Here is a 12,658-nt window from a genome sequence, read left to right as displayed (position 1 = left end):
TTTTCGGAAAAGAAAAAGTTGCATATTGCCTTTTATCGGCGAAAGTTTCAGAGACAATTTCAATCCAAACTTTACCTGGTAATACGAAAATTCAATTATATTTTTTGCTATTCCGAGACCCGTAAGTTAATTTAATAATACGGAGAATATCGTGAGAATCAAATGAATAGAGAATATTGTGTTATAGAAATATATTTTAGGTGGTAGTTACGAAAGTATAGCGATAAAAAGGTTAGGTTGAGGCATAAGTAATAGTAGTAGTAATATATAATAATACGTATAAAAATATCAGTAGATGACCAAATTGCCTACTAATAAAAAGTAATATAATAATTCCAGAAATTATTTAGAACTTTGCAAACAACTTTATTTTTATGTTTCACATAAATAAAATGTTGAACTACCTTACCACACTAATAACTTACATCTCTAGGAATGGCCATAAATTGGAAGTCTTCTTCTTATCGTATGGTTAGAGTGGTCAACCTAGTTTCAAAGTTGTTCAAACCACCCGAAGGCCAACTATGGAGTGACCGCCCCAAAGGTTGCTTAACCCACAGATCGTTTGTCGACCGGTGAGCGCAACTAGCTATGGGTGCCTCCAAATTGAAATTGGAAGTACTTAGAGGTTATATGGTTGATAATAATAATATAAGTTCACATTCTTTGTAACTGCACCAATATTTACAAAATTAAATATTATCTTATCTAGTCGTAAATGAAGTTTTTTGACAAACTACTATCAATGTACTATTATGTACCTTTATATACAAAATCTAAAAAATATTGACCTCAGTAAAGAAAAGCAAACAATTTACATAAATTTATTTCAGGCGTTATTTGTCACGAAGTTTTGGACGTTCCCGCCTTATTTATTGTGAAAGCGGAGAAACTAGAGCATTGTTATGTAAAATATTTGATATAATAATATGAATGTACGAATATCAGTATTATGCGAACTAGGGATTCGGGAATTGAAAAAGTTGAAAACAATGGAGGCAAGCTATTTATACCTACTGTAGTTGGATAACTTAGTAGAGAGCCTTGGATTGCTTGATTAATCTTGATCATAATTATTAAATCCGTGTATTTTCAAAATAAAGTAATCGTAGGAAACAGGCAATCGTCCGATGCATAAGTCTGCGGTAAAATTACGTTCAAAATTCTAAGTTTTATGCATCCGCCAACAGCTCACCGCAAATATAAGGCTCTATCTACTTAAGTAAAATTATTGGATTAAAATAAGGATATCTATGAATACAGGTTTAAAGAATCTGAAATATACAGATATAATGAAATAAACAAAAATAGTTAATATATACGATGCATTATATCTGATATAAATCATTTATGATTCTATGGTAAGCTACCAACAATGCCCGTATTGCCTATCCCTCGAAAACTCATTCTCGAATGGTAATTTCATACGCAAAAAATAGCTTTCTACTTTAGATATCCAGGTTTCAAAACAAAATTCTCAACCCACTCGTGTCTGTCCATCTATCACAAGTTTCACATTATATCAGTAACTTTTAGTATCACTTAGATAGGTTTTCTTGCCGTCTCTCTACGACTACGTTCTAGACTACGTTCGTGTAATATGTTTTCATTGAAAATAACCGTTTTAGTTCAAATTTTGCTTGAATGAGGGATGTGAGTGTTTATGTAGGGCCTGTGAAAACATTGTTATGTGTGTTTATGTCTATTAGTAGGGCGGGAGATTGTTAGTGTAGCTTGTTTGAAAGCGTAACCAACAAACGAAAATAAAAGGCTTTACTAATGTCTTTGATATATTAGGTCGGGGAAAAAGTCTTTTCGCATTATAGTATGTATGAACTTGTAATAAAATCTTTTCTCTACACAAAAAAGCTCGATATTTGGGTACCTCACGAGCTCGCTGAAAGAAACCTAATGAACCGTGTACAAATTTGTGATTCTTGAAGCCAAAGAGATTTTATTACAAGTTCATACATACTATAATGCGAAAAGACTTTTTCCCCGACCTGATAAAAGGAAAATAACGCATATCGTTGCTCGTCTAATGAAGTATACACTAAAGACACTAATCTGCCGAAGTTTGCTAACAATATGAAGTTAGCAGTTATTCTTTCATAAAAATCGTCTTAGAAACTTGCCTTTGAAATGAAACCGCCGTCATTATGTGGTTGACATTTATCGTTATGTCGCGAAATTAAGATCAATGAATCAAAAATGGTGATGTTTACGAAAGTCGAATCTACCACTAGCTCAGAAAGAGCCTTATGAGAAGAGCTAACTAGAAACTCGCGGCTACTTTGGTTTTCACAATTTTTTTTTTAAAGTCAACTCCCGCTCTATGAATTGCTCATGTGTCGCGGGGACTTTTACAAACATACAAACAACGGACACAAAGTACAACCAAACCCGAAACAATTATTTATGTATCGCACAAATAATTGTTCCGTGTGGGAATCGAACCTAAACCACTGCGCCACGGAGGCAGTCATCATATTAGATTGTTAACGACACAATATAAATAATATTATTGGTTACAATCGGTGTCTTTCACGACGGCTATCCTATATTTTTAAAATTTCATCAAAATCGGTCCTGTCGTTTAAGAGAAGTTCAGTGACATACACACTTACAGAAAAATTATATATAATACTAATATTTATTTTCTCTATTGTCCACAGTGATGCATTTCTCGTGTTATGGCAGCGTTGCAGTAAAGCACTGACAGTTGAGTGAAAACTGACAATATGGCGGAAGCGGAGGGGGGAGCAAGCGAGCAAGATGATGTTTCATTCTTGCGTACGGTGAGTACTATTTTATATTAAAACTTTAATAAAAGTGCCGGTTACATTCGCGAATCCATTTGTTTACCCATCCATTTGGTAATTTAGGTGAAATATATGTATGTATCAGCTTAGCCTTTTTTCCAAACTATGTTGGAGTCGACTTCCAGTCTCACCGGATGAAGCTGAATATCAGTGTTTTACATGGAGCAAAGCAAAAGAAAACGATACCCTTCGGTAAGACTGGTTGTCAGACTTTCAAGTTTCTGACTACTTAACGACTGTCAAAGATCTTCGAAAAAAGCCGGGACCCACAATTTAACGTGCCTTCCGAAACACGGAGGAACTCGATATGTGTAAGATGGTCACCCATCCACAGAACAGAACGACCTCGGCAAGCGTGGCTTAACCTCAGAGATCGATCGGCACGGCGTCGTTAACTAAGCCACGAGCTCCTCTGTGTGAAATAAGGAAAAGAATAGACTTTAGGGAATAAAGTAGCCCATCTTTGGTCTCAGATCTTCATGCAATAATTTATATTGATAAGTACAGAGGGTTACCTATAGTGTAACGAACAAACGAGCATTAACCTATTATTAGCATAGATTTTAATTAGCACTTTATTCTAGTGTTCATTGCAGCGTTAACATTTGAAAGCACTGAAGCTGATGCATATTTAAGTGTCTCAGATTAATCCGGTTGTATAATTAGATCTAGTTGTGATTATTCTAGTGGAATAATGTGGACTGGGTAATAGTGGGTATACCTAAGGGCACTAACACTAAGTTAATGATATTATTAGCCAAATAAATAATCAGTAAGAATACGAACAGAAGAGAACAGACATCATAAGTTCAAATAATTAATTGTATCTTTAGCACAATTACCTACAGTTGTTGCCACCAACTATTAAAAGTTTGACATTTAAAATGTACTGCAAAAATAGTTCTCACATTACTCGTTAGAGGTACCTCGGTATCTCAGTTTTTCATACAAACTTTCTTGATAGGTAACTAGTAAGTTGTTTATAGTGGTAGAGAATCGCGCTGCTGTTATTTTTGTTTGTATAATTGTATACCAATGATTATTTTACACTAGTGTACTGCTTAATTAGATAAAGTTTCATTGTCTGCCTCTTTACTTCGGTGTAAATAACGGTTCACTATTCGAGATTTTCATCATCATCAGCCTAGCCTTTTTCAAACTATGTTAGACTCGGCAAATGCAGCTGGCAACCAGTTTTTATGTGGAGCGATTGCCTTTCAGACCTCCACTTCGACTCCAAATTCGACTTTTTCATTACAATAAAAATAATATCAAAAGTATTACAGAAATTCCGTCCCTTAATTAACAATTTCAAGGCTCAGCACTTAATAACAAAAGTACTTTAACGACCGTCCAAAATGTCTTATAAACTGGATATTTATTATGAAATTCGCAGCGATACGACCCTCGGAGTAAAATCAACGGAATTCACAATATTTACTGTTTATCTTTATTAACTTGCTATATAAACTCATGAATATATTCATGGTAAATAATTCTGATGCTGTTGTTTGTAAAAGTAAAGTTGTGAGGCTACAAGCAAGGTTTACTATCAGTAAATTAACACATTTCAAATTCTTGTACTCGCGATTTACTGGTATATGATTGAATACCTGAATTTTGCCTTGATTTGCTTGACGTTTCGGCGCAGATTACACTGCGCCTGGTCGAAAACTAACTAAATACCCATTAGTTTTACTGCAAAAAAATATTTTTGACTAATTATTTTTACATAAAACTTCACAATACAAAGATAGGTAATATTATAATCAATTGATGTTTAATTGAAAAGTCAAATCGTCGAAAATTTCGGAATTAATAATAATAAGATAGACAACAAGGTCGGGGAAAAAGTCTTTTCGCATTATAGTATGTATGAACTTGTAATAAAACCTCTTTGGCTTCAAGAATTACAAATGAGTACACGGTTCATTAGGTTTCTTTCAGTGAGCTCGTGAGGTACCCAAATATCGAGCTTTTTTGTGTCGAGAAAAGATTTTATTACAAGTTCATGTATACTATAATGCGAAAAGACTTTTTCCCCGACTTAATAATATGCAAGCAATTCAACGTAACCGAATACCCGCTTAGTAACGTAGAAACAATCCACTAATAACATGTCAACGTGATTATATTTAGACTATCCCGTAATTAAATTAGCGCGGGCCTTTATTACCGACCACGCTATTACAACGACACTTCATAATCCATATTAATATTTTACGCGGAAGTCTGTCTGTTTATTACGAATTTATGGCTCAAACTGCTGAAATGTTGTTGATGAAATTTGATGTAGGTATAGCTCGAGCTCGGATAACTCTTGTAAATTTAATGATGATGTATAATATAGCTTAAAACATAAAAAACTTAACTGTTGATGCTTTTTAGCTTTTTAATTGTAAAAATTATCTCCCTGTAAGTCATTTCAATATAAGGGAAGAAATAGTTGCTCTCAATATTTAGGGTTTTTATTGATACTATAATGTTTTTTACTAAAATGGAGTTCGGGCGGAAATAGGAGTATAACAGAAAAATAAGTGCATTTTAAAGTTAAGTACATATTTATTTTATTCTAAAGCTCCCGTATAGTGTTAATCCTGTTCAAAATATTAATTTATTACGACAAAACCACGTGCAAAGCTAGTTAATTCTAATTATTATAATTAGAGGCCTCTGACCAGCGAGGCCACGCGGGGTCTATAACAGTAATTTATGGCTTTAACCCCATTAAAATCAGTTGTCTTTGGTAGAATATTACATTTATCTTGATGATGAATTATTTGATCGTGACCTTAGATTTCAGGACAATGAATAACTGATAATCGTTATATTGAAATTCTGAGAAAATTTTGTCGTAACTCTAAAATTCAAATTTATTCGTGGGAAAATAAAAATAGTATATAAGTAAGTTTTGTGATTCTAGCTAACATCTTAATATAATTTACAAAGACATTCCAATTTCACTGTACTTTATGACCGCATAAAGACAATATTTAGTTGCAGATATACTTAAAGAAGCAGTGAGAGCACTTGCTTATTTTTTGCTACTTCATACCCATGATATGATTCCTGAAGTCGTATTATTAAAGCAGTATCCGACCATATAAGTATGTGACCATAAATAAATATCATAAATTAATAAATATTATTGAACAACTCACACACGGTCATTTGATTTCAAACTAAATAGAGCTTGCACTATGGTAACCAAATAACTGATAAACATACTTATATACTTCTAAATTTTAATACATACTTATATAGATAAATTGACATCCAGGCTCAGAACAGATACTCATGCTCATCACACAAATATTTGTCCCAGGTGGTATTCGAACCCACCACACGTGGCGCTACGGTTATTGTGGTGAGGTGACCGCGTTAACCGTTTCGCCAAACGTGCAGTTAAAAAACATACTAATAATAATATATTATAATTGTGTGTTAATATGATTCCAAACTAAGCAGAGCTTGTACTATGGCAACCAAATAACTGATAAACATACTGCGCTAAACGTTTATATTAAAGATCAGTATACATTTTAACATTGACCAGTTAACAGCCATTTCAAACGAAACATTTGCCTATAATCGTATCTATAAATACACACAAGTGGCCTTATCGCACGACGAATCATCAGACTCGAGTGCAATGGTTTCTCCCTGGCTGTCTGATATAAATAGCAAACGTTTTTGACAACAGACGTTCCGTTAACTCGCGTCAAACGTTGCCAAATCCCCGGACATTACTAACAACTATATTTATACGATACAGGTGGATGGTTTCTATTGTTTTAGTTTAACCGATGTAGGAATGTGAGTTCTTTTTGTTCAAGTCAGTGGCGTAGCTTTGGTGGGGCTAGGCGGTGTGACGCATCGGGTCCGTCTCTAAGCTCAGAGGATCCCCGGACACTGATCAGCTTTAATTGGGTCACGTAGAATAGGTGTAGAGGGCCATAGTTATTTTTTAACACTAATTAGTCTAATGAAGTAGGTAGTCTAAAAAGTAAGTGTAAGAAACAGTGGAGTAGCTAGGAAGCTGTTTGACATTGAAGGGACTGGTTCCATAGAATATTAGATAGAATAGATAGATAGATCAAACAACCTCTGATATGGTTTAATTCGTTGATGAGTAGGTGTTTAGTGATACTTGAACTGGGGGTATTCTTACTTTGAATATTATGCAGATATCTATCGAAATGTGTGTCAAACACGGCGTAAACAAATTTGCTGAGTGATGCATATTAGGGCAATCAAACTAAAATATATGGATCATTAAGACAACTTAAGGCCTTTTTAAATTAATTTTATCGAACAATTATTTTCCCATCATCGATCCATAATTTTTTCAAGTGTTAATAATAGCATCACTAAGTTATTATTTTGCACTACAGTTCTTTTAATCATATAAGACTGTAGATCACGAAAAAATAACAAGAATTTAATTGTAAAACCATCATATCTCTAGACATCACAAAACAAAACATAAAACCAATGATTTTCTCCAGTTTACGTCAAGTTTAGATTTACAAAGTTTTCGTCTTCAGGGAAGTGAAATATGTCAGGAGATTCCGGCTGCCTGCTACGAATGAATTCATAATCGCACTGAACTGCTTGAGAAACGATTACACTTTCTTAAATTAAATCGTAGAAAGTAATTCGTTTTTTAATATTGACAGAGACAGTTTCGTACACATGTAAACCTAATATTTTGGTCTCTGCCTACCCCTATGGGAAGAATGTGTGATTTTATGGATGATTGAATGTATGATCTAATTTATATTCTGGATAACTGTAATCAATAATGTATTTTTTGTAATTTTTATAATTTTAATAAATATGCTCCAAAAAATCACGCTAGCGGTACCGCTCGTTTTAATACTTTCATTCCCTAATTCAGCCCTTTGGCCTTAGTTTGTTCCAGGAACTTGACTATCTGCATGCATAATTTCATAGAAATCGGGTCAATGGTTAAGCCGTAAAGGCGTAATAGACAGACTCTCGCAAATATAACATTAGTAACTATTGATTGTTGAAATACATGTATATTATAAATGTCAAACTTTCATACTGTTCAATCATTTAAATTTATATGTAACCACTTGTTGAACTTTTACTGCAATGCACAAATTTTGACATATCCGATACAAATCCAATTGTAGCGCGATACATATGAAACAGTTTGGAAATCAATTTATTGTAGTAATTGGCTTTGAGCTTACTGCGGCATAACATGGACAATTAGGGCCACTTTTACACTAAATGGTCGAACACGAGCTTGTGATAAACATGAACAACTGCGTGCCACGTTAATCCTACTAATATTATAAATGCGAAAGTTTGTGAGAATGTATGTTTGTATGGATGTTTGTTACTCTTTCACGCAAATACTACTGAACCGTTTACGATGAAATTTAGTATATAGGTAGCTGAAGACTCAGAATAACACATAGGCTTCTTTTTGTCTCGGAGTTCCCAAGGGATCGGGATTTACACGGGAAGGGTTTCCACGCGGATGCAGTCGCGGGCGGCCTGTTATACTTAAATGTCTTTCACCACTCACTCCAGTTGCTAAGGTTTGCAATTGGTTTTATGGACATAGGACTTGGAGGACTGACCTTCCTAATAGTGCTTACTTGTAGCTCGATTCTCTACTACTAGCGTCTTCCGACGACCGGTTAGCTATCGAGAAATTTTGCATGAAAATCTGATCAGAGCCTCTAGCGGGCTCCGTAGGAACTATTTTGGCAGTACATTTTAAATGTCAAACTCTCGATACTCGACAGATAGATTCATAGAGGTTTTCGCTACCGGTCATCTAGTTAAGTAAAATCGGGAGTGTGGTTTTATCCTGAAAGCGTATCTGACAGATGGTAATTTTTGGCAGTTATATTAGTACCCACAGCATGAGTTACAATTTACAAACTTGTTCATACACACAAATCATATATTTAAACCAGATCTACAAATTGCCAACGAAATGATATATCAAAGTTCTACAAAAAATATCCCATTTCCCTCTAAAGCGTCTTTCTTCCAAACTATCAAGAGATCATTTGGAAACTGATCCCTTTTTATAACAAAAACTATCCGCGTTCCTACGTGACATACCGAGGGACATTAGACTGACTGTTCCAGCTACACTTAGCAGATGATTTGCTGCTAACTGTCTGCTGTATGAAAAGTTACTAGATGGTTCTTTGATGATGATCTGTCTGACTGATTTCTACCATGGCGACTGGCTGTTTCAGCTACACTATGCTGATGATTTGCTACTGTCTGCTGTATGAAAAATTACTGAATGATTCTTTGATGATGATCTATTGATTTATGCCATATCGACCACTTAGACTCCTGGTCTGATGATTCTTTATAAGTTCTTTTGTGAGACAAAATTGTTTAGTGACCCATGGCATATTATAAGACGCACACATCGATTTATATTTGTGTGAAATTGTTCATTAAATATTAGTTTTGTTGCTTTGAACTTGGATGCAAACTCTCTTCACTTTCACTTAAATTGAGCAAAATTTGAGGGTGGCTGGTTAGTGACAAAGTCTTTGCCTGAACTCAACTTGTCTTTATAATTAGGTCAATCTATCTTCGATCAACTAAAGTTGTTTGTATAGTTAAACTACATCTTAACTTTGGGAAAGATTTAGGGAAATAGAAACTTGGCATATAAGATACTTTTATTTGATTATTATTAACGCATTTCAATTTAACACAACAGTTTTTGATCGGGAAGAAAGCAAAAAACAATATATCGAGAGCATTTTTACTTTTGTTCTGTTTCGTGACCTGACCTACCCGGGACTCGACCCGAAGACCTCTAAGCCATTACCATTGTATTAGTTGGCTGCAGCTGTCCATTTGCTTAACATAATGCCTTCAGTTGCGGCTCCCATAGAAAGTTCTGGAAGAGAGCCAAAACTTTCCATTATCTGCAATGTGGATTCAAGAGTAATGCATTAACTTCAAGAATTATATGAGAGATAGTTATTAGTAATTGAGCAGTGATAGCCGAGTGGTTTAAGATGCGTCTTTCACGCAAGTGGTCGAGGGTTCGTACTCGAGGCAACACACCAATGACCATTTGAAGTTATGTGTGTATCAGAATTAATTATCACTAGTTCCAAGAGTAAAAAAACATCATACACACGTCCATATTTTATCAAACGTGACTTAATATTCCAATATTATTAGTTTTTGAAGGTAAACAAAGTGTCCAATTCGTACGTAGCGAGTGACAGACTAATGTCCAGTTTCTGAGGCACATTTAGCGGTAGTTTATCTATTCAAACAGTTTTTTATATGAGTTTAAACACTATTGAATAGATAAACTACCGCTAAATGTACGTCAGAAACCGGGGGTTAGCGCTTAACCCATTAAGTGAAAAGGCTCGTGCCCTAGTGAAACAGTAAATCGAAATATTTTATTTTACAATGAACCAACTGCTTGTTGAAAACGCTTATTTATCCTCGAAAATTTGTCTAAAATCAGTACTTGTATTATATAAGACCTTTTAAAGCAGTCTTGATACTATACCAAAGAATGCTAGCGCCCGAAAATGCTGAAAAGTTAAACTTTCACTTAGCATACACTTGTTAAATATCTTTTAAGACTATCATTAGTGTTTTAAGACTTTCTAGACTGGCTTAATCATTTCAACAACGAGAATAATGTCTATCAAAGAAAATTAATAGCTTTTGGAGTTCTCTCATAAAATATTTAAAACGCGAAGTAATGTTTTAGTAGAGAGTGGAGAACGACATTATTAATTTGAAGAATTTGACGGAGTTATTAATTAATTGAATTTATTAATGAAATTGTTATATCCCTTTGGTGTGGACACGGATATTTTTGATGATGTAATCAGAAGCTTGATTATTAGGAGGGGTAAAATGATATTGGGTTTTAGATAATACTAGAGTGGGATTCAGTAAAATTATCATTGTTTTGTTATTTTGGTGTGGTTATCGGAAGCTATTCTTTCGATTGAAAATGCTTTAGTTCGTTTAAAATATTTTTATGCAAAAGTTATCCACGAATGTATAAATAAATTACAAATCCGAATGAGTTACATCACAATGATATAAACAACCTCAATGGCTAAACAGCTAAGCATTTTTGGTTAAAGTTCAATCCATCTCACTCCCTCTTAGTAAAAACGTCATAAATTAGAAAGAGAAAAAGCATACACTGTTATGTTAAAAGCAATTCTATGTCCCCTTGTACAGTACATACCAGCTTTAGCAACGATTGCCATCATCGCGGGAATGTATTCACATTTACATTTGACATTTTCATCGAGTATATAATATCTACTAGAGGCCGCCCGCGACTTCGTCCGCGTAGAAACCCTTCCCGTTTAAATCCCAATCCGTCGGGAACTCCGGGATAAAAAGCCTATATGGTATTCTGGGTCTTCAGCTACCTACATACCAAATTTCATCGTAATCGATACAGTAGTATTTGCGTGAAAGAGTAATAAACATCCACACATATATACATACTCACAAACTTTCGCATTTATAATATTAGTAGGACTTACGTTTGACATTTTCATCAAGTATATAATATCTATGTAAATGTTACGTATGTATTTAATGATATGACTTTATAGCTTGCAAGCGGTGTTGGCTGTAACCATATTTTATGAATACTACATAAAATTTATATGATTATATTTATGTGTTTGCGCTTTCAAGTATATTCTTGTGGTATGGTATGTTAAGATTGAAATAATAATGCAATTTTATAGACGATACATATAATTATATGATATTGTTTTTATTCGTTATAGTAACCAATGCTCAAGAGTAATTATGTTAATTTATAAAGAAATTTCCAAATTTTTTTTTTCGCATTACCAAATTAGTGTCTCACACGGAGGTATTTTGAATCTAACAGAAAACAACGCTTATACTATGGCTGAGTTTCATACGCACGGTTTTTTAACCATATAGAGTGAATAGGACTAAGAAAAATCATTGCATCAACAGAAAGTTTTTTAAAATTTTAGGCTAGATACATCTCAGGTGTGCAAGGTTGCATCACGATGTTTTTACACTTCAACCTCAGGGCGAAACAAAAGTATCTACATCTATAAAAAGGTTTTATTGCTGATCTTGCAAATAATTATTTTAAATTCTCCTTAGCAACCATTTTATAATGAAGTTTTCCACTGGGACATATTTTTAATATTTTGAAACGTGAAATACTTAAAATCTAGGTCACAATAAGATAGCTAGAAATACATTAACAAACAAAAGAAACTCTAGACTGTCCGTTTAATTTTCTGTACAAGATATCACACACCCTGGGGAATTCCGGGTAACTAATCCGGGTATAATTCCCGGATAATAATACACGGTTCAGCTCAAAATGGGCCCACAAATTAAGCTTAAAATACCCCAGTGGGTTATAATTGAAAAATAAATGGGGTAATTTTATTTTGCATTTTTTTATTACCGCAACAAGGAACCCAAACCACGAAATCGTGCAATTATCTTGCTAATACTTTCTTCAAATCCGACTAATTTATGTCGTGAAAAGTCGTATAGAATATTTTTTTATTAGGTATTCATCTTGTGTCGCGGGGACTTTTACAAACATACAAAACAACGGACAAAAAGTACAACTAGGCCCGAAACAACCATTTGAAGATCACACAAATATTTGTTCCGGGTAGGAATCGAACCCACGACCTCTGGGTGCACTGGAAGTGGTGTGGCAACCACCTTAACCACTTACTTTGCACAAAATTGAGGAAGTTAATATATTTTGATCCATTTATAGCTTATTTACTTTACTCGCTGAGGATACTAAACGA

The 12,658-nt window shown here is 34.2% G+C and overlaps 1 protein-coding gene across 13 annotated transcripts in view; it reads left to right on the top strand.

Moving 5' to 3' along the window:
- The window catches only part of RyR (Ryanodine receptor), a 167,703-nt gene that overhangs the window by 56,505 nt on the left and 98,540 nt on the right, over positions 1 to 12,658 (top strand). For all 13 annotated transcript variants that reach the window (XM_076131806.1, XM_076131809.1, XM_076131799.1 and 10 more), the window contains exon 2: positions 2,676 to 2,798. In XM_076131806.1, coding sequence (XP_075987921.1) covers positions 2,742 to 2,798 — 57 coding nt within the window. In that variant the 5' untranslated portion in view covers positions 2,676 to 2,741. The remainder of the gene's footprint in view (positions 1 to 2,675; positions 2,799 to 12,658) is intronic.

The sequence above is a fragment of the Anticarsia gemmatalis genome, chromosome 26 (genome assembly GCF_050436995.1).
Source record: "Anticarsia gemmatalis isolate Benzon Research Colony breed Stoneville strain chromosome 26, ilAntGemm2 primary, whole genome shotgun sequence".
Classification (NCBI taxonomy): Eukaryota; Metazoa; Arthropoda; class Insecta; order Lepidoptera; family Erebidae; genus Anticarsia; species Anticarsia gemmatalis.
This window is presented reverse-complemented; position numbering and strand designations above follow the sequence as displayed.